This window comes from Meles meles, chromosome 11 (assembly GCF_922984935.1).
Source record: "Meles meles chromosome 11, mMelMel3.1 paternal haplotype, whole genome shotgun sequence".
Lineage (NCBI taxonomy): Eukaryota > Metazoa > Chordata > Mammalia > Carnivora > Mustelidae > Meles > Meles meles.
In genome coordinates, this window is record NC_060076.1 from 49,124,889 (window position 1) to 49,147,231 (window position 22,343).

The window sequence follows — 22,343 nt, forward strand, 5'->3', positions numbered from 1 at the left end:
TTTGGGTGTACAGCTTACTTCAAAACAAAGTAATTGGATTAAAAAAAAAAAGTGGTCTAAAATTTAATTTAAAAATAAACTTTTCGAGGAGTGCCTGGGTGGCTCAGTGGGTTAAAGCCTCTGCCTTCGGCTCAGGTCATGATCTCAGGGTCCTGGGATCGAGCCCCGCATCGGGCTCTCTGCGCGGCAGGGAGCCTGCTTCCTCCTCTCTCTCTCTCTCTGCCTGACTCTCTGCCTGCCTCTCTGCCTACTTGTGATCTGTCTGTCAAATAAATAAATAAATCTTTAAAAAAATAAATAAATAAATAAAAGTAAACTTCTCGAATAGTAAAAACATGCAAAAGTGTTCGTTCCTTCTGGCAATGAAATGTAAATTAAAGCAGTGTTACGGTATCATTTTATACCTGATGGATTTTTATTGTAATCACCTGTTTATCTGTATGTTGGTTTGCTTTGTAAAATGATAGCTAGAAAGGGTTTCTTACTTTGTTTTCTAAGTACTGTGACATAAAGTGACTCATAATTTTTTCCAAAACTCTATAAAGAAGATTCAGTTATTTTCTCCACTTTAAGAAGCAACTGAGGCTTCGGGACTTAAGCAGCTTGTCTGAAATTACATAGCCTACCTGTGGTGTCAGTGGGGCAGGAACCACGGCAGCCTGACTCTCACGCCTTTTACCTCAAAAATATACTGCTTTTCAGATGCACCCAGGGCTGAGGTACCAAAACCTGTACAATCTTTTCGAAGAACAATGAGGCCAAGCCATCCCCAGCATCACCAAATCCTTTTGCCAATTATAAGCTATTGAGAATGTATCTTGAGGAAACCTATATGCAGAAAAGCAAAAGCTACATGCACAGAGATGTTCCCTATAATGGAAATTTTTTAAATGACGCATAGAAAAATGGCTAAATTATGATCCATCAAGTTGATGGAATATTCTACCATCATTAAAAAATGATAACTATGGAGATATAATGAAAGGTAGGGAAATGATAATAAAATATTCAAAGTATATGTATATTTGGAAATATGTAAAAACTGCATGTGCGTAAAAGCAACTAATTAAAGAGAGTATTTTTTAAAATGACGATAGGGGCACCTGGGTGGCTCAGTGGGTTAAAGCCTCTGCCTTTGGCTCAGGTCATGGTCCCAGGTCCTGGGATCGAGCCCCAAGTCTGGCTCTCTGCTCTGCGGGGAGCCTGCTTCCCCCCTCTCTTTCCCTGCCTCTCTGCCTACTTGTGATCTCCGTCTGTCAAAAAAATAAATAAAATCTTAAAAAAAAAGAACGACAATAGCAGTTGAAAGTCATGGGATAATTGGTGACTTTTTTCCTTTTGAATATTTTTCATGGTATTTATAACCAAAAATAGCCATCAAATACTCCCAAAACATATCTCATTAACAAATGTCTAGGAAGCGATGTTAAGGATTCTTTTTGTATTTTACCCCAAACCTTCTTTTGGAGGAGATGAGTGATTATGTCCACTTACATGAAAAGTTGTTAAGTTTTTAAAAACCAGGCAACAAAATAAAAGAAATTTTATGATTCAGTATCATCTAATACACACACACATCTAGAAGGACCTGTGTTGTAATATCTATGCGGCTATCTCTGGGTGGTGAGATTACAGGAGACTGAAACCATTTTTGAACTTAGTATAATATATAAGTATTCCTTTCTAGTAACACTTGTCAAAAGCTTTGTATAGGTAAACTATTACTAAATTAAAATACTTTAACACAATTCAGCAACCGACTTCATAATTTTACCAGAAAAACGGGACAGCTTTCCCGTATCGTTTATTCTACACTCAGACTTCACTAATCCTGCTTCCTTTGACTACACTCACCAATAAACACATCTCATGCTAATTGTCCAAAATGACCAATGAAGAATATACCTACCCATAGTTTATTCAAGAGTCCAGCACTTACCCACATGCATCAGTGACCAATGAATTCGGATCAAGAAGGAAATGCTATTCAAGGAGATTTTAGTACAAGGATTTATTTTTTTTTATTTATTTTTTTAAAAGATTTTATTTATTTATTTGACAGAGAGAGATCACAAGTAGGCAGAGAGGCAAGCAGAGAGAGTGAGAGGGAAGCAGGCTCCCTGCCGAGCAGAGAGCCCGATGCGGGACTCGATCCCAGGACCCTGAGACCATGACCTGAGCCGAAGGCAGTGGCCTAAACCACTGAGCCACCCAGGCGCCCCGTAGTACAAGGATTTAAATACACTTTCCTCAAATAATACTTCTGTGAACTTTAAAGCTTAACAGAAAAACACAAGCTTGGAAAGCTAGTCACATTCCCCAGCAACAGAATGGGAAGAAAAAATAATCCTTAGCCATTAGGTAGAAGAAATACCTGGTGTTAGCACCAAAAGTGAACCATTGCTTTTATTTAGTGCTGTTGATCCCCTTTAAATGTTTTATGAAAGAAACAGATATAATCTTGATGAAATCTGAGTATGGCTATGAAGCTGAGGAAAAACAAAGTTCAGAAAAAAAGAATAAATGAATAGAAAAGAAGCTAAACTAAGGGTCAAAATTGAGAGTCTCTTAAGGGGAAAAAAAAAATAATTCCATCATAGGAAGAGACAGATTCTGAGCATATTTTAATATGTTAATAGCATTGTGAAGAAATGTCCATGGGAATAAATAATGATGATGTTGATGACATCTGCCATTAGAGGTCATGGTTATCAGGGAAGAAAGGAGAATGTCGGGGCAGAGCAAAAAACCAGTTATATTCAAAGCTATTAACTGCAGTCTTTAAAAACTAGAAAGATTTTCATCTGTCGGATTTTCAGATTTGGCCTGTGTGAAGGAATGGATGTTCTGAACGTCTTGTGTGTTCTATCATCAGAATATTAAAATGTGGATCCAAGGGGGAGTAAAGCCATAAGCATTAGACACCAGAGCCATGCATCCTCTATCTCAAATCTGATTGGCTAAGCCTGATGATCCTCTAGCTCGTCCTGGCGTAAATGTGGATCCAGGATAACTCACCATATTTTTCTTCCGCTCATGAGTTAGGAAGCAGCACAGAGAGGCAGTGAAGCCATCCCACACCTCAAGTCTCCTCTCTTCTGCCTAGGCCGCGCATGATTTTTATTCTCTAAAGCCATTTCTTCCTCAAAAGAGCTCACCAACGTCGTCATCCTTCCTATCAGCAGCCCCACTGGGCTCTAGTGAGTGACATCCAGACATTTAAACTCAAAAGCTGCTTCAGAAGGGAGTTATTAAAATTCAAATGAGCTGGGCATATTGAAGAAGAAAACACTCGTTTGCATGCACACCTCCGCATTCGGCCATTCCATTTAGACCCACAGAGCAGGGTCTGGTTTTGTTTTTGTAAATGGGCTTCGGAGGCGGAGGTCAGCCTCCCACGGCCCCCACTCCTCTGGGGTCATCATTAGTAATGTGTAAGGCTGAATAGATTTTCCTCTGAATCTAGTCAGCAAACCTGACAAGAAGGCAGCCCTCTCCCACAACCTGAAAATGCCAAAAATCTGATGGGTAATATGGCATTTTTAATACTTCATTTATCTGTCTTAAAACAGCTTTCGGGAAGATTGCAAGTAACGTCACTGAGGCCAGCTCCACCTGATTTTTCAATTCTAGAGCAGAACATTTCCTGTTGTGCCATGACTATGTAATCATAAAAATGTTATGTTTAACCAACATGAAATCCTGAATTTCCCACAGGATTCGGAGAACATTCATGTCTGCCAAGAAATAGGGATCTGGGGAGTCCACATTACATTTTATTCACTGGAAAAGAAAAAGTATCTTTTCTTTTGTCTGAAGAATTTTTATTTTATTTCTCATGGAAATAACTCACATTGTCATCATTTAAAATTTTTGTAAGATATCAATGAGCAAACTAAAAAAAAAAAAGGAACAGAATATATATTCCTAAAATTATCCTGGCTATGGAAATTTTAGATGCTCCTTAAGTTCAATTTACTAATGAAGACATCTCTCCTATGATACTACCATAAATAGACTTCATTTATGACACTATAAACAATCAGCTCTATATTACATGTAATATACTACACATTTAATATATAACTATATTATGTACAACAATGACATAACTATAGATCCATTTTTACTGAGGGTATGTAAAAGCAGTCATGCTAACTCATGACCCTAAAATAATACTACAGTTTCAAGAACTCTAGGAACTAAAGGAGTTCATCTCCAAACTCTGAAACTAGTTTATAATCTGGAAGCTGCAGGGATTACTGTATTCAATGGGAAATCAGATGACATGACCTTTAACATCCCTTCCAAGAGTAAGATTTTATTCTTTTACGACCTTCATTAATTAAATCTGAGTTCTCCAGATTTCTTCAGTTTAATTTGTTTAAAAACTCCTCCCCAAACTGGGATGGTCTTATCATAATGCAGGCACTGGATTTGCCCAGATCGACCCAACCATGCCAGGCAATAAATAAACGAACAACTATCAATGAAAGAATATTATATGAATGAAACTATTTCCTGAGCTATCAAATTCTCAAGAGGGATACATTTTGCCCTCACATCGCTGAATAGTCGATGTGTATCAGTAGAGAGCATTTATTTAAAAACTTCTACGGCATTATTCGGACTCCAGTTAAAAATGAAAGGCGAGTCCATCTGTCTTCAGGTTGCTTGTGCTCTAATGTGGGTGGCTGCAACAAAGAATCCCACAGGGACAAATGTTTGCGGAGAAAAAGAACACAAGATACAATTAAGAACTAGAGCCAGTGACTCCAACAACAGAGAGCCATCATTCGAGGTCCAGGGAGAAGACTTACTTCCAAGTCAGGTCTCAGCTGCATTTTCTCTTTTATGGTCAATACCCACTCAACATTAAGAAGAAAAGAAATGGGGGCGCCTGGGTGGCTCAGTGGGTTAAAGCCTCTGCCTTTCGCTCGGGTCATGGTCCCAGGGTCCTGGGATTGAGCCCCGCATCGGGCTCTCCGCTTGGCGGGGAGCCTGCTTCCTCCTCTCTCTCTCTCTCTCTCTGCTTGCCTCTCTCCCTACTTGTGATCTCTATCTGTCAAATAAATAAATAAAATCTTAAAAAAAAAAAAAAGAAGAAGAAGAAGAAAAGAAATGCGTGCTCATACTTTTTGAAAAAAAACTAAGGTCTTCACAGATCCCCCTGACCACCCCCCCCCACCCCGCCACTCCCAAGGTCAGATACAATGATTCCAAGAGAAGACATAGTGTGTTGGCCTTGTGGTCATTTCTACCGCAAAGATGGTCTAGCAGATGGGAATATTCTCTCCTTCATACTGATTATGGTTTAATCCTACAGAAGGAAGCTTGGGGCACCCAAACCTAACATGTAAGAAGAATGATAGCATTCAAGAAATGTGCTCACTTGCCTTTTTTCCCTCCTGTGACGAAGAAGCCAACGGCCGCTCTAATAAAACTGCTCTCAGGCAAATAGCTATAGTCAGTAGGAACTGTGGAGACAGAAAATGATCAAATTAACCAGTGAACTTGGCAGGACTAATGAAGGAAAGATAATGATCTCCTGCTGCCATATCAACCGAGAGACAAAGCAGGGATGTTTACACCATTAATCTAGCACAACACTCCATGGTGGCAACTAATTCTATTAGATTAAGTGACTGGCCTTGAAGGAATCACTTAGGCTATGCAAGCAAAGCTAAAATTGTGGTAAATCTAGTAGATTCTGCAAAATCACAGGGGACTGAAACTTCACTGAAGTGGTTTAAAAAAAAAAAAGTCCTTTCCACGCTGTCACATCAATACGCCCCAGTCTGGCGACCTTCGGTGTCTGCAAGGAGTCCGCTGGCCTCTAGGCTGAGACCACCATTCTAGGGGCGACTTGAGGACATCCCGAGCCAGACTGATGAACCAGAGAAATGCCACAATCAGTAATAACAGCAGCTGGCCTGTTACTTCAGAAGGCGGGGACCTCTCAGTGACCAGCATGTCCAGATCACCAGGTCTGCCTGCTGACCTGGAACACCGAGGCAGTGACACGGAGGTGAGGCAAGTCTGGGGAGTTTCCTAAAATTCTTTTCCTCCCCAGTCCCCCAGAACTGCTTCATGAGATGCTTTTTGCCACAACAAATGGCTCAGCTGGAAAATTCCAACAGAAACAAGGAGCTGTACTTTTCCAGACATAACAATCATTCTGTTCCAATGAACCTGGTATGAGACGGTTCACGACCATCTGACTTGAGTACATGTGGGGCCGATCATGTAACCCAGAGCACAATGATTAAAAATCTATGTAAAAAAGAAAAAGCCTGACATCAGCTTGCTAATTTACCAGAATCTTACTTTAGGAGCCCACTGCCCTTCCAAACTAGCATTACTTAAGGATTCCTCTATGACTAAGTTTGGTGGTTTGTTTTTTTTTTTCCTTTTTCCCATTTTATTTTATTTTTTTAAAGATTTTGTCCACCCACTTGACAGAGAGAGAGATCACAAGTAGGCAGAGAGGCAGGCAGAGAGAGAGGGGGGAAGCAGGCTCTCCGTTGAGCAGAGAGCCCGATGCGGGGCTCAATCCCAGGACCCTGAGATCATGACCTGAGCCTAAGGCAGAGGCTTAACCCACTGAGCCACGCAGGTGCCCCCCATTTTCCCATTTTAACACGACAACTGCCAGCTGTCTCAAGTTCATTATGTTGGGAATGCTGTGGAACAATGTCCTATTTCCCTAGCTATGGAGTGTTTGAAAGTGAGGGGAACAGTAATTATGGTACTACATGTTCATGGTGATGCTATCTCTGGACTACCTGTCAGGGCATATGTGAAACTAGGTTTTAATGAGAAATCTTTGGTACCTAACCTCTCTGGCCTGGGTCCAAGAGAGCCAGTGGGTCAAAATTCTGTAAAGAGCAAGGAGCAGATTCAGGTCCCTATGTATTACAGGGAAGGCTTCTGCAGAAAATCTTTAAGTACAAACTTAAATTAAGCATGTGAGAATTGCAAATATTTTTTATTGCTTTTTATTAAAAATGTGGAAACAGAAAAGGCCTTGTGATGGTAAGACCTAGAATTTTAATTTCAATGCCAAGTATGTGCATATCTTTAAAAGCATGTATTCCATTCTTTTCTTAAAAGCAGAGGCCTGCGAAGCCTGGGTGGCTCAGGGTAAGGTTAAGCCTCTGCCTTCAGCTCAGGTCATGATCTCACGGTCCTGGGATTGAGTCCCGCATTGGCTCTCTGCTCAGTGGGGACCCTGCTTCCTCCTCTCTCTCTCTGCCTACTTGTGATCTCTCTCCATCAAAAACAAAACAAAACAAAACAAAACAAAACAAAAAAGCAGGGGTCCAAAGGAATCCAGTCATATAGGAAGAGACTTTTAATGAAATACGAGTATTACACAAACTATAATGCCATCTAGGAAAATAAAAAGAACTCTCTTCTGCACTTGAAGGACCTATTCCTACTTTCTGGATTTGTCGCTAAACTAACTGCGCATGTAAGTCATGTCATCTTTCTAAGCCTCAGTGTCTTCATTTGTGAAATATGGGGTTAGACAGCATAATCTGTTCTCTGAGGGAGGCAGGGAGGAAGGATGAAAAGAGCATGGGCTTTGGGGGCTGACAGAGGTGAGTTCAACTGTGTGTCCACCACCTGCAGCCACGTGACCCTGGGCAAGTCAGGAAGGTTCTCCAAGCCCCTCTTCTTCTGACATTAAAGAGTGATGGTATTTGGGCAAGTCAGGAAGGCTCTCCACAGCCTCTCCTTCTTCTGACGTAAAAGAGGGAGAGGAATGGTAACACCCACCACTTACAGTGGTTGCAAAGGTTAATGCTCTTAACCAAGTACACAGCCCCCGCAGCAATCCCTCCTGCCAGCCCCAGTATTCTAAGATTCTGATCTTACCAGAGGTTCTGCTCTGACTTGAGGACAGAGTAGACAGATGAAGATGTCCTAGAAGCCAGAGAGCATTTGATTGAAGACCAATCACCCCAGACACACTGATGACCTATGGATGAAAGCGTTAACAGTTCAATTGGACAAGATCCAAACTCTGTTTAACATAAGGTCACTCAGAGGAAATCATTTATCTTTTATGAGGTGGTGGCTTGTCTGCTAATGACAAGTTCTCTGACAAGACATAATATCACGTGTCCAGTATACTAAACCCTGGACACACAGGTGATCAAGGATTGTTGCTGAAGAAATGAATGGATGAATCAATCAATCATGACAGAAGGTAGTACACACTGTCTCCAGTTTCAATGAGTCTGACTGGTCTCAAAGGAATTTTTTTTTATAAAAAAGGGGAAAAAATCCAAAAAGTAATTTTAAAAAAGGGTGTTAGATATTTAAGAATAAAATACCTCTAAAAATGCAAGAAGATATTATTTTGTTTTCTTCTTTAAGTAATGTTCTATTATTGCTTTATCACTCATAGATTTTCTTAAATAAGTCTTCATTTATAGATTTTTCTCCCAAGTTATAGCCACTTAAATTTTGGTATAACTCTTTTTCTGAGAATCACATTCCTACATGCAAAAGAGAGTTTCTTCTGTTCAGAGATTTATGTTTCCTTCTCGAAGCATGAATTACTAAAACTTGTTTATGTGGTAGATGTAATAATGAGCTGTTTTTACACAAAGAAAAAAGTATGCTAAATGAAAAGACCATCTACAAAGTTCTATATGTAGTAAGAGTATCAATTGTGCAAAGCAAATAAGAATACTTGAAAGTGGACCAATTATTATGAACACTTTTTATCGGTGACATCTGAACTAGCACTTCTCAACTATTCTTAGATATCTGTCCTGCCCTTTGATCACCTTCCATTTTACTCTGACCTGAGGGTCTAACCTCTGTCCTGAGGTTCTAACATCCCTTCCAGGGTCAGATTTTCATTTTTAAAGGAAACCAAGCCAACTTCAGTTAACTCCAAAATGCCAGCTTTTTTCCCAGAGGCAGTGCATGTTTGTTGGTGAATGTGGGGCCATAAGCCACTCTCAAGTGCTGCTTGGACTGAATGTGAATAACCAGGGGTCTCCTCATTTTTCAAGGAAAACAGCTGGTACCAGGAAAGAGAAAGGCAATAAAAAGAAGTACTGAGGGGCACCTAGGTGGCTCAGTCAGTTAAGTGTCCAACTCTTGTTTTCAACTCAGGTCATGAGATCAAGCCCTGCATCAGGCTCCACAATGGGCATGGAGCCTGCTTAAGATTCTCTCCCCCTCCCACTGTCCCTCTAACTGCTCACACACACTTACATGCTCTCTCTCTCTCACTCTCTGTCTCAAAAAGCGGGGGGGGGGGGGGCGGATTATCTGTTTTCCCATCCAAGAATTTTAAATGCCTCTTCTCACCTGAGTTACAGTTTTAATGACTTCATTGAGTCGGGCTTGAAAATGAGAGGACTGGATGGCTTCTGACTTTAGCTGAAAGAAAAAGGAGAAATATCTTCCCCAATACCCCCAAAAAGTAAATAATGACATTCCCAGTGGATGAGCTATCATCTTCTAAGCTATGGTATCATCTATCTCTACGCCCTTACATTTCATAAACAAAAGCCGTGGACTCCTTGAGGGCAGGGCCCGTGCCGTATTTATCACCGATTTCCTAACACGAGTTCAGTGCAGTGAGCGGCACTCGCTGAAGGGCCTTCACTGTGTGAACACAGGTGCTCCTTAGCATTACTTGCAAACTGGAACATACATATGTCCACTGTGGGAAACATTTAAAAGTGAAACAACTACCTAGATATAAACTTAAACATGACAGATACAAAATGGGAGGTTCTTACGGACAACTTCTGAAATTTCTTACAATTCAGTCATTTCTTGGGCAGGGAACTTTGTGGAAAGTACGTAGCCTGATTATGTTCAGTTCTTACGAACTAGATAAAAGAAGGAACATACCTCTAAAGGGGAATGCTCCCCCAAGAGGAATTTTCTATATATCAAGGCACTGAAAAGCCCAGAATAACCATTACTACGAGCATGTATTCTCGTACATGCTCATATGTTTGTCCTTGGCAAACTGAGACACTCGGTGCTCTCCTCTTGCTGTGGCCATGCACACATATATATTTCTCCATTTATGCTTTGTTTTTTTGTTTTTTTTTTACCTGCATTACGTCCCCTTCAGAGCCTACCAAGGCTACCATGCCATGAAGCGCCGCCAAACAAAGCATTGTGGGAGTGCCCTGAAAACAAAACATCGGTATGTCAAGAGGCAAACAATCCTGGGGTTTGGATCCTATAAAACTTATTATATTCTAGAGAAACCCTGGTCAAAATGATACTACACTTGTAGGGTCAACGTAGCCTGCATGAGCAAACCAAAAATGGCAGCCAACTTGAATACAGTAATAGGCTGAAGTTATTCGATCAGAGGTGGCTTCTTCTTGTTCTGTATTTTCAAATCCACAATGCTGTTTGAAAGTTAAAACACTAAGAAAGTAGCCTGTTTAAAAAAAAAACAAAGCTATAATGGTTGATAGGATGTATTATTTACAAGAGATTTAAAGTTCCTATGTCCCTTTCGTTTGAAATTGCCTGTTCTTTTACTGTTAGGCTATATATCTTAGCAGCACCTATAAATGGTTCAATAAAGTTGCTCTTTTTTTCCATTATAAAAATGTAAAATCACATGCTAGGACATGCCCTCCTACCTGCGCTACAACAGTTCTGATCCAGGCAGGGAGCAGTCTGTGGCCCAAGTCCTCAGCTTTTCCATGTCCGCACACAGACAAACCATGAACCAGGTTTCCCAACGCCAGGGCAAAACCTGAAGTCTGTTATAAATAAATAAAAACAAAGCGTTAAGAAAAGAAGAGCACAGATGGCACAGAATTTTACAGACAGCATCTAAGCACTTCGAGGGGTTCCCTTTCCTACTGATAGGTTCTTTTGCCATCTGAAAATCAGTGATTTGCAGAATTTTTCTTTTTTTTAATCAAGACTTTGGGGACACCTGGGTAGCTCAGTCAGTTAAGTGTCTGCCTTCGGCTCAGGTCATGATCCCAGGGTTCTGGGATCAAGGACCACATCAGGCTCCTTGCTAAGTGGGGAGCCTGCTTCTCTCTCTGCCTGCGGCTCCCCTTGTTTGGGCTCTCCGACAAATAAATAAAATCTTAAAAAAAACAAACATATATCTATCTTATCTCCCAGCAACTGAAAATATCTTTAAAAAAAAAAAATCAAGACTTTGGTTTGCAACAGAAATTGCAGACCAAGGAATTCACCTGCAGTGAACGGTTTATTTTAGGAAAATATACTGGACCATTACAAGACTTGATTCCAATGATCCAAATTTTCAGAAGGAATTAAAGGGTGAAAATACTGAAGCAGATCATGCAAGATTAGTCAATTCCCAAACAAGAGGAGAAAAAGTCCCATAATGAGCACAGCATATGCAAACTTCCACATCTTGGTGTTGCAAAGCCTATTTTGAATTTAAGTGAGCAGTCACACATCCATAAACTAGTAACACTACAATACAATATTAGCTAATAACCAGTGAATCCTGCAATAATCCACCATGGCCAATATTGAGGCTTTGTGGAGAAATCTAAAAAAAAAAGTCCAGATGGGGCAATTTTATAACATGTGTAATCAGAGGGAACATACTTTTCAGTGAAACTGTCATAAAATATAAAATATACATAACATACAATTTGCCACCTTCCCCACTTTTCAGCGGCGTTAAATACATTCATACTGCTGTGCAACATCACCACAACCCATCCCCAGAACTCTTTCGTCTCGCAAACGCAAACCTTATACCCCTTAAACAATATCTTCCCATCCTCCCTCCCGAAGCCCTTGACAACCACCTTTCTACTTTCCGTCTCTAAGCTTCTGACCATTGCAAGGACTTCCTATTAATAGAATCATACAGTATTTGTCTTTTTGTGATTGTTCCATTTCACTTAGCATCATGTCCTCAAGATCCATCCATGTTGTAGTGTGTGTCTGAATTTCCTTCCTTTTTAAGGCTGAATAATATTTCAGAGGGAACATTTTAAAGGTCTTTAAAGTAATTTGCAGGTATTTAAATTATCCCATGCATATTCAGTCACGAGCAGACATTCTCTGCTTTGAATTTGCAGAGGTTTGACCCATCAGAGTCCATCAAGTATTCATATCTTTGCAAACCATTGTCACTAGCCTTACATTCCCTAGCCACATGTTTCAAGATTTTATAAATACCGGTGGAGGGAGAGAAAAGCTTTTCATACTCCCTCTGACAAAGAAAAAGAAGTATCTACAGAAGATAAAGTATAAGGCAAGAGAAAAGACATCTGTGACCGTTGGCTATGGTAGTGAGAAAAGTCAGAAGCTTCTCAGTTCTGAGGATGCCTCGGTGGCTCAGTCAGTTAAGCATCTGCCTTCGGATGAGGTCATGATCCCGGAGTCCTGGGATCGAGCCCCGCATGGGGCTCCCTGCTCAGCGGAAAGTCTGCTTCTCCCTCTTCCTCTGCCCCTCCCCCACCACTTGTGTACACTCTCTCAAGTAAAATTTTTTTTTAATCTTAAAAAAAAAAAAAAAAAAAAAAAGAAGTAGTTCCTCAGTTCTGTGCATGAAAACATCCAGATAATAGTCTAATCAGAGTCAGTCAAGATTAGGACTCAGCAGCAACATGACACCCAAATAGAGGAGTAATCAGGGCACACATTCCAACCTGTTGGTTGTTTTCTACCAACATCCGAAGCTTGTTCATGATATCTTCAGCCTCCGCAGCCTCAACGATCCCGGTACTGAATGCTGAGGTACATACACAGCTGAGGGTATAGGCAAGGACCTAGAAGAAGAGACAGCAGGAGAGGTTTCTTCGTGAGGGAAAACAAAAGAACACGATTTAGTGGACATCAGTGTTCTGTCCAACTTCTCCCCAGGATGAGGACTGGATTCCAGTATGCCTACCACAGACCAGGCACTGCTTCGACGCCTGACATGTCCTCACAATGGTGTGAGATGCGGGTCAGAATTCCCACTTAACACATACGGATGTTGAGGCCCGACTACATACAGCTTGCCAGTGACAGAGGCAAGACTCAAGCCCAGGTCTTTAGACTCAAAATCAGAAAGTTCTCTCGCCATCTCATGTCAGAACACAATCTATCGACAGCAGAGGCTAGATTTTCATCACCAGCGAATGTTACTAATAGCCATGTGCTCTGATCCAAGGCCAAGCTGGAGAGGAAATTCAAAGATATGACCCATGGCTGCATTAAGATTCCCTCTTAGGAGTGGGGCATAGCGGCCAGGCATGCAGGATTTAGAGTTACATAAATTGTGTAAAATAGACGTAATATTCCTTACCTCAGAGTACCGGTGTGCTCATTAATACATGAAAAGATGAATAAATGAGCAAATTATAAGTAAAAGAGAATGCTGGGAGTCAAGACGGCCCACACAGGTGTACATCCCACACTGACCACTGACAGGCTAAGAAACTTCGGGCAAATCACTCAATCGACTTGAGCCCCGATTTCTGCAAATCCTGGCTAGTCATCCCCTCCCTGCTACCTCACACTTTCTTCATGAAGCCCTCCTTCACAAAGATGCTGTTAAGGCAAAGTGGAAATGTTCAACTCCAACCCTGGTTGATACAGCAGCATGAAAAAAGGAAGCTGTTTCTAAGGTAGAAATTGGATAATAAAACATCAGAGGGGAGGGGAAAAAACCAAACCGCCTGCTCAAGGCTTCATAAATCAAAACATCAAGGCAGACCGAGGCATCAGTGCTAAAAACCCCACTTTCATTTATTAACTGAACTGCCCCTCGGTGGCAAAATTTTCTCCCTTTGCTTAAAAAGATACGTCCTTTTCAACTGTGCTCTGCAACTGCTTTAAAAATGGAAATGTGGTGCACGTAGCAGAACAAAACTTCAACCCTCTGTGCCCCAAAGAAATTCACCGATTCAACAAGTCCTATTGCTGAAAGCAGAGGAGCCGAGCAGGGGAACACAGCAGCCATTATGTGCCCATCAATAGCTCGTGGGCAGGCCCGGAGAAAACAGAATCTGCTCTAATGAGACAGAGAATCTGGCCAGGCCAAAAGGTCATCCCTGGGTCCTCCCGAAGACAGAGCCCAGGCCGCCCAGCTTCACCTGGACAGAGACACACACCTCAGACGTTCACTCTGAACGCGGTTGACACACAAAAGCTGTGTCCCAGGATCCACAATTCTGTGTATTTTTGCACCGTAACAGAAAAATCTTTTCATTAAGTGTGGTAAAGGGAATTTCCTCAATGACTTTTCATGCTAGCTGACATTAAAAAAAAAAAAGAAAAGAAAAAAAAAATCAAATGCCTTTTTCGATCCACAGTTTCTTAAACTTACTCCTGGCCATCTTTTAAAGTTACATTTGGCTTGAGCGTAATTCTAAAAATCTCCATTGAACCTTCCTCTGGAAATCGCATCTCTTAGAAAGTGCCTTCTAGAGTTGCTGACTTTGTTTTTTGCATTCACTAAAGGCTCTTATCTTAAAGGCCACATTTAAGTCTGAGTTGATTTAAACAGCTGCACAGTTTGAAAATCTTATGATCTAATATAGGTTGTTTGCCACTCCAATTCTTCTCCTTATCCCAGTTGAAACTGAGGAAGAATTTAATTTCAGTGTTACCAAAATATGAGAAGTAGAAAATCAATGGCCATGGGAAAACATGAAACAATAAAGGGAAGAAAGCGGTAACCTCCCACTCCTACCTCCTGAAATGTTCTGCTTTGGCTCCCACTGTCATCTAGGTATGTCGAGAGCTTCCGAAGTGATGCTGCCACGTGAACTCGGGACTCTGTCTGGCTGCTGTGGCTCATGAGAGACAGAACAAGTCCAACTCCCAATATACAGCCCGTGCTTGGATGCAAAAAAAAAAAAAAAACAAACAAAAAAAAAAACAACTGTTAAAAATCACCAGAAATCCACGTTACCGCTCTTCACTCATCACGGGAGTTTATAATGCTCTTGGACCTGAGATGAGATGGCTGGATTCTCAGTCTGCTGCCTGGTATATAAGTGTGTCCCATGAACCACCACAGGCACACCCACTGCCCCTCCCCACCTTAAACGGAAAACTTTCTATCAGAACAGGTGTCTCTGGCCCATGTTAGTGCTGTGGACACACTGGGGAAGAACAGACGAAAATATGAAATAGATTTGACTTAAGCTCTATGGTGAGGTAGGACGATGAATAAAAAGTCAAGTCAAACCAGCTCTATCCCTGCACTGAGAGAAGCTCTGTGGTCCTCGAACCCAACCCCCCATGTCCGCAGGTAGACGGCGCTACAATGAACTGCACCAGAGAAAAGACTCCATTTCAGAATATGCGCTGAGGACAGCTGACTAATGACAGGGGGGACACGTCGCAAGCCATGATGATGGGGTACTGCTAAGTGCTTCATGTTTCCTAGTCAACTTCCACAAGTGGAATTTCTTAAAGAAACCGTGTTATTTGTCTGCGCACAATGACATTAATCCTCTTCTCCCCTCTGATCCCTCAGAGTACCACTGGGTCAGAAGAGAAAAGGGACAAATGACAGCCTTGTCAAAAGTTACCCCATGTGACAATTCAATTGGAATCTTAGGCTTTGTGCCCCAGTTCTTGGGAAAGAATACATATCCATTTAAGGAAAAAAAAAGGGGATCTCCCAGAAAACTTCTAGTTAGAATGATAAGATAATGCAGCTGTAGGGTGATTTTCTACTTAAAAAAAAAAGTTTCTGTCATCATTGTTGTGTTTTGAACTGAGAAAATGCTGAACTGTTTTTCAGAAATCATCTCAACTCTGGTTTGGCTTGCCTGGCATGGTATCTGGCGCTGAAGATGCCATTCCAGGGCATTTCTCCAATAATGTATTTCAGTGCCCTTAAGTTATGTTACTTTACACGTCTATAGTATCTATCCCCTTGGATGGCGTCAAGAACCTTCACATCGTTTCCTGAATATGTTAGCTCCTTCCCTCAAACACCTCCTGCAAAAGAAGCATCCACAACAGATAAGAGACACCCAAAAGGGCAGAGAGGCTACAAGATTTGTTCAAGGTCATATGGAGAATTTCCAGCAGAGCATGGCCAGGAGATAGAGGCTTCTGATTCCCAGCCTTCTGCTCCATCTGCCAAGCCCTGGGCCCCTCTCAGGGCCCCGTTGGGATGCCCTGATGAAATGCCTGTGAGAAGGCACCATATCTCCAGCCTGTTTTTCTCGCTTCTATTGTGTAACTATCTGGCATTAGGAAATCCTTTGTAAAGAAGCTACTGCAGTAATAATCCATCATTAGCCAGGCAGAACTGCTGTTCCCGCTTACAGGAACTTAACAACAAGCTCCACTAGCATAATGCACTTCCAACCAGTTAAATCAGCGCCTACCACCTGAACACGGCACACTTTAGAGACCAATCACGTTTCTGAAAGAGAAAAGGCGCTCTTCTTTAGTATGGGATTTAAAATCTTTGTTTCCATTTGGAATCTACAGGGAAGGTCTTTTTTTTTTTTTTTTTTTTTTTTTGGCTTTTTCTATACTGGCTCATTTAAAAATTGACAAAATTAGAACCAAAGATATAGCTAGACAAAATGTGATTAATACTTTGAAAAATTTGACTTTTGCTCCCTCTTGACTATTTAACTGCTACTTTTGATTAAGATTTCAAATGTTACTTCCTCAGGGACACCTTCCCTGGCCCAGCAGGGAAACTCTTTGGGACTCTCCCATAATGCCCCATACTAATTTAATTCAGACAATTTTAATTATCAATTTCAATTTTTTAAAAAGATTTTACTTATTTTAAATTTCTATTTTTTAAATAAAGATTTTATTTATCTATTTGAGAGCTAGAGAGAGAATGAGCGAGGTGGGGAGGAGCAGAGAGAGAGGGAGAAGCAGACTCCCCTCTGAGCAGGGAGCCAAACAAGGCTCCATCCCAGCACCCTGGGACTGTGACCTGAGCTGAAGGCAGATGCTTAACCAACTGAGCCACCCAGGCATCCCTTAATTATAAATTCTGATGAGGATTATTTGAAGGACAATTTGATTTCTGCTCATGTCTTCCACTAGTCTGGAAGCTCCACGAGGCTGGGTATGTTTTCTGATTTTCCCTCACTGCTATATGCTGCTTTGACAGGGACAGAGTTTGGTCAATATTGAATGCTGGAGAACAGACCCAATACAGGGTTTTTTAAGAGAGTCCAAAGTAGAGAGAAGATCTACAAGTAAAACAGAAAAACAAGACTGGATTCTTCTATTCAGGTTGAGGCAAAATTTACCAATGCTAAAATACACTGAATATATTATCCAAGATTGAATTTCCATTTCTTGCCAGACTAATTTAAGAAAGAGGAGTGTCTGATTTCATGCGGGAGGGGCGCCTGGGTGGCTCAGTGGGTTAAGCCTCTGCCTTCAGCTCAGGTCATGATTTCAGGGTCCTGGGATTGAGTCCCGCATCCAGCTCTCTGCTTGGCAAGGAGCCTGCTTCCTCCTCTCTCTCTCTCTGCCTGCCTCTCTGCCTACCTGTGATCTCTCTCTCTCTCTGTCAAATAAATAAATAGATTTCATGCAGGAAAAGGAGACCTCTCAAAGATCACTTAAGTTTCAGGGTTCATCTTTCTCATTAAGTAGCAGGAATCCTAGTCTGGCTTTTGGGGGGCTATCCTGGGTAGGCAAAAATCTTTATCTCCTGGACTAAAACTTATCTTTTACTATCCCAAGGCATGCAAGCACAAAGGCTTAGAAAAAGACATCCCGGTTCCTAGTTCACATTTACCTAATATTATCATAGCATAATTATTCCTGGGCAAGGTTATCATTCACTAGTGATTCTATTCTATTGCTACAATGGTCAGTGACTGTTGTCATATGTAAACATACAATCTAACTATGGACAGACGTGTGCCAATATAAATACGCTAGGATGTATGTGTCTATTGACCTTCTAAACTCCTACTCCGTCTCATTTTTCCAGCATGCTCCAAGAAGATAGTCCTGAAGCTTTATTCCTGATATTTTCTTCTGATTTCCAAGAGGTCTATATTTTAAATTTTTTTTTTTTTTTTTTTTTTTTTTTTTTTTTTTTTTTTTGGTCCTAAGTCTTAAAGATTCCTCGAGGTGCTTAGGTCAGCACTGCTAGACGTTTACCTCATCTTAGCTCCCCTCTGATATGTTTGCCAGCTCTAAACCACGAATAGCTTGGGCAGAAGTAGCTTCTACATCTTTCTCTCCACTGAAAACAAAAAGGAGTTCATGGTGGTGTCTCAGAGGGATGAAATTAAAAAAATGATAATATTAGGTATACATTTCGGGTTTTGGAATTACTAACATGAATCTCAAAGAATACTAACAAATGACAAAGAAAATGTGAGTTTTAAAATTATATGCCCTATTCTTTGAATCTCTTATCTAAGTATATTAAAATATCACTGGCGAAAAGAAAAGCTGTGCAATTCTGCTCTGTGGGTTGCTATATCAACTGAGATATAATGATAAATTGTTTCTAAAATTAATCAGATATGAATCTTCAATTCCTGACTTTATTGTGGACAACCCTGCAGATTAAGTAGGACGCCGTCTAATAATTAGTTCTAATAACAGTTAACATTTGTATAGCGCTTTGCCCTTTACAGAGTGCTATACAGATGTTATCGTATTTGTAAAAGCTCAATAGCAATTAACCAGCACTCAGGTCATTGATGGATGGCAGGACTAGTTAAGGCTGAGAGGACTGCAATGGCACAATAGGTACCACTAGATGGCAGCAGAATGTAAGTGATAGGCCACCCTCCCCCCTACCAGCCCAGGTGCTGGGTCCTCTCAGCAGGGACATGTCTATTAAATCACGGAAGCGTGGTGAATTTACTCTGGGTGAATTCTATCACTTGAGGCAGCAAGCTCCCAGGTCTATTAACTACCTCCTGGTAATGCTTCCACTATTTCACTTGAGAGTAGACTGCCCAAGACTCCTGAATCTCATTAGACAGGGGAATACTTTATGCCTGGGGGGTCGGGGGAAGGTGGTGGTCTCTGGTGTGGTTTGGTATGGGGTGTGTGTGTGTGTGTGTCTCTCTCTCTTTTTAATAGTGAGATACACCCACATGTCAAAAAAAGTGGTAAACAGGGGCGCCTAGGTAGCTTAGTGGGTTAAAGCCTTTGCCTTCAGCTCGGGTCATGGTCCCAGGGTCCTGGGATCCAGCCCCACATTGGGCTCTCTGCTCAGCGGGGAGCCTGCTTCCTCCTCCTCTCTCTCTCTCTCCTTCTCTCTGCCTGCCTCTCTGCCTACTTGTGACCTCTGTCTGTCAAGTAAATAAATAAAATCTTAAAAAAAAAAAAGTAGTAAACACCATATTGTCAGCAAACAGCTTTCATTCTACTGAAATGCACTCTCCCCACCAAACTATATAAGAGACAGAAACATGGCTTTGACGGCAGACAACCTAGGCTTCTCCCCAAGCTGCTATTTGTGTGACCTTGAACCAGTCTCCTGTGTGACAGTCATTTTCTTAATCTGTAAACCAAAGCGATGACTGTTCCTGTTTTAGTATCAATATTTAGATTGTCATTGGGGCTGAATGACAGGAGAAACGGATGTGAAAATGCCTAGCGCAGTACACAGCCATGTGGTATTAGTTGAACTGAAACCAGAGACAGTTAACTAAGCGCTTCAAGCTACAAAGCATTAGGAACAACAAAATACTAAACTTCATGAACTGTAGAAAGAATGGGAGTTTGAAAAGTTGGAGAGTTTCTTGAAGGATCTGGGCTTTTAACTGAGTTCTGAGAGACAGGCAAGACTTCCCTAAAGGGACAGGAAATTTCTGATGACCCTATTCTACTTAATTCTCCAGGTTTAGTCCCGATCTGGGCTCACCCTTTCCTCTCCTAAGCACAGCCGATCATTACGGAGGTAAGAATCAAGGAAGAATAGGGGCGCCTGGGTGGCTCAGAGGTTTAAGCCTCTGCCTTCGGCTCGGGTCATGATCTCACGGTCCTGGGATCAAGCCCCACGTCGGGCTCTCTGCTCAAGCGGGGAGCCTGTTTCTCCCTCTCTCTCTGCCTATCTCTCTGCCTACTTGTGACCTCTCTCTCTGTCAAATAAATAAAATATTTAAAAAAAAAAACCAAAACAAAAACAAACCTGTTTCTAGAATCAAGGAAGAATAATGAAGAAATAAGAATCCTCTCAATATAAAAAGTTAGTGGGGGCACCTGGGTGGCTCAGTGGGTTAAGCCTCTGCCTTCGGCTCAGGTCATGATCCCTGAGTCCTGGGACCAAGTCCCGCATCTGGCTCTCTGCTTGGCAGGGAGCCTGCTTCCTCCTCTCTTTCTCTCTGCCTGCCTCTCTGCCTACTTGTGATCTCTCTCTGTCAAATAAATAAATAAAATCTTAAAAAAAAAAGGTAATGGTAAAGTTAAATGTCCTTAGACATAGGAGATTTCTACATGCATAAATACCCACACTATGTATGGACAATTCCATTATCTCTATGGTTCTCCTTCGTTCAAACAAACTTCCCACAGACCAGTGGAGATAATACATGTAAGTCACGAGGCCAAAAGCCTTCAGTAAGTTGATCCACAAATTTGCTCCCGGCTTTGTAATACCATGCCCTATAGCTATGATGAATACCTCTGGGGGAAGGCAGGGCAGTGGGGGGAGGGAAATTTATCTTACTCCTTGGCTATAAAAGGCAACACCACCAACACATGGATTGGGCTTCAAGATAGCAACTCTTCATCAGACCCGGTAACAGCTAAATGGTCCTATCCCTTCCATTCATCATTTTCTACATTCAAGAGACTTCAATCATGCCACTGAACTCTCTTTTCCCATATTCAAAACCACACTCTTAAAACATCTCATTTCATTTCTAAAGTGTTTCAAGATAAACTGGGTGGATGTCAATGATTCTTATCTAATCTTAGTTTGCATCTGAAGATCCTCTAACTACCACCTACCAAGTGAAGATTTGACTTCACCTACTCATAATGAAATACCTGAGATATGCAGTTACTTCTACTATTGACTCTTTTCTCCGTCTGAACGTAGCAGGCTAGATGACTTGAATGTAACTTTAGGTCATAAGTTCCCTTAAAGGCCATGAACGTAAACAGTCACATTTGAGCAGTGCCCATAACAGCACAAACTAAATGAGTTAATAACTGGAGCTTAGTGCTTACAATGTGTTGAGTTTTTTAGTAACAATGAACACCAGAACATCTAAATTGGAGGTTCCAAAGCACTTGGAAGTCCAAAAAGATACAGTGTAAGTCCTCGATTGCCTTAGTACTTCAGGAAGTCTAATAACACTATACTCTCCCACATAAGTCACAGACCAATTAAAACATTTAGAAAACTGAGTAAGTTTAAACAGTTTTTTGAGGTATTTTTTTTCTTTTTTAAAAAAAATTTTATTTTTAAGTAATATCTACACCGAACGTGGGGCTCGAACTCAGAACCCCTGGATTAAGAGTCACATGTCTACCAACTGAGCCAGTGAATGCAAGGTATTCTTTTCTAATTATTTTTTTTGTTCTGATTACCTTTCACAACTGGAATAATAAGTTTTAAGATATTTAGTTTAATTGGCAAAATCTTTAAAAAGCATGAAGTCTGCAGTGGGGCACAGAGAAGTGATTAATATTGAGGAGTTTGGGAACCCCGGACATAACCTGTATTTGTTTCTGTTCTGATTCTTTAGTCACTTGATTTCACAAGGGAAATCTAAATCATGGGTCAAAGGTTCTCTTCGTCCAATCAAATTCAAAATATAGTTTCAACTATTTAAAAAGGTTAAGTCATGCACATAAGTCTCCAGATACATGCCTCATATGATAAGTAAAAGACAGAACTAAGGTAATAATAATTTAATGACAGCCATGAAATGACATTCGTTACTTTGTATTGAAGCAAACTGTCTATTGCTGAAACATGGTTTTTAGAATAAGTACCTTTAACTACAGGTTCTAATTATTACTGAAAAGTCTTTGCAAAGGAATTCAAGATTCAGTCCTAAAAATATTTCACGACTGAAGGTAAAGTTTATGACAGAGAAAGAGTCAATCCCCATGTATCAGAGAGGAAACGGAACCAACATACTTATATTCAAGAGTAGGATCAAAGCAGCAATTTTCCAGGGCATCCAGAGACTTCATCAGAAGGAGGTTCATCTGTTGGCCAGATATATCACTGGGCAAAGACCAAGAGGAAAAAGTCAGTTAAAATCATTCAAATATCCAAAATACTGTATACTACTTCCTCTTAATATTTTACTGAACACTCATGTCATAAAAAAAAATAAAAGTAACAATAATATTGATGATACACATATACTTATTTTGCAGAGCAGAGAAACAGAGTCTGAGAATTTATTTAATAATTGAGT

General features: G+C 40.9%; 1 protein-coding gene across 2 annotated transcripts in view; it reads right to left on the reverse strand.

Moving 5' to 3' along the window:
• FOCAD (focadhesin) overlaps positions 1-22,343 on the reverse strand; it is a 301,972-nt gene that overhangs the window by 30,649 nt on the left and 248,980 nt on the right. For both annotated transcript variants that reach the window (XM_046023020.1, XM_046023019.1), the window contains exons 28-35: positions 22,058-22,147; positions 14,684-14,831; positions 12,654-12,773; positions 10,641-10,763; positions 10,095-10,172; positions 9,334-9,405; positions 7,882-7,984; positions 5,397-5,477 (exon numbers count right to left, since the gene is read on the reverse strand). In XM_046023020.1, coding sequence (XP_045878976.1) covers positions 5,397-5,477; positions 7,882-7,984; positions 9,334-9,405; positions 10,095-10,172; positions 10,641-10,763; positions 12,654-12,773; positions 14,684-14,831; positions 22,058-22,147 — 815 coding nt within the window. The remainder of the gene's footprint in view (positions 1-5,396; positions 5,478-7,881; positions 7,985-9,333; positions 9,406-10,094; positions 10,173-10,640; positions 10,764-12,653; positions 12,774-14,683; positions 14,832-22,057; positions 22,148-22,343) is intronic.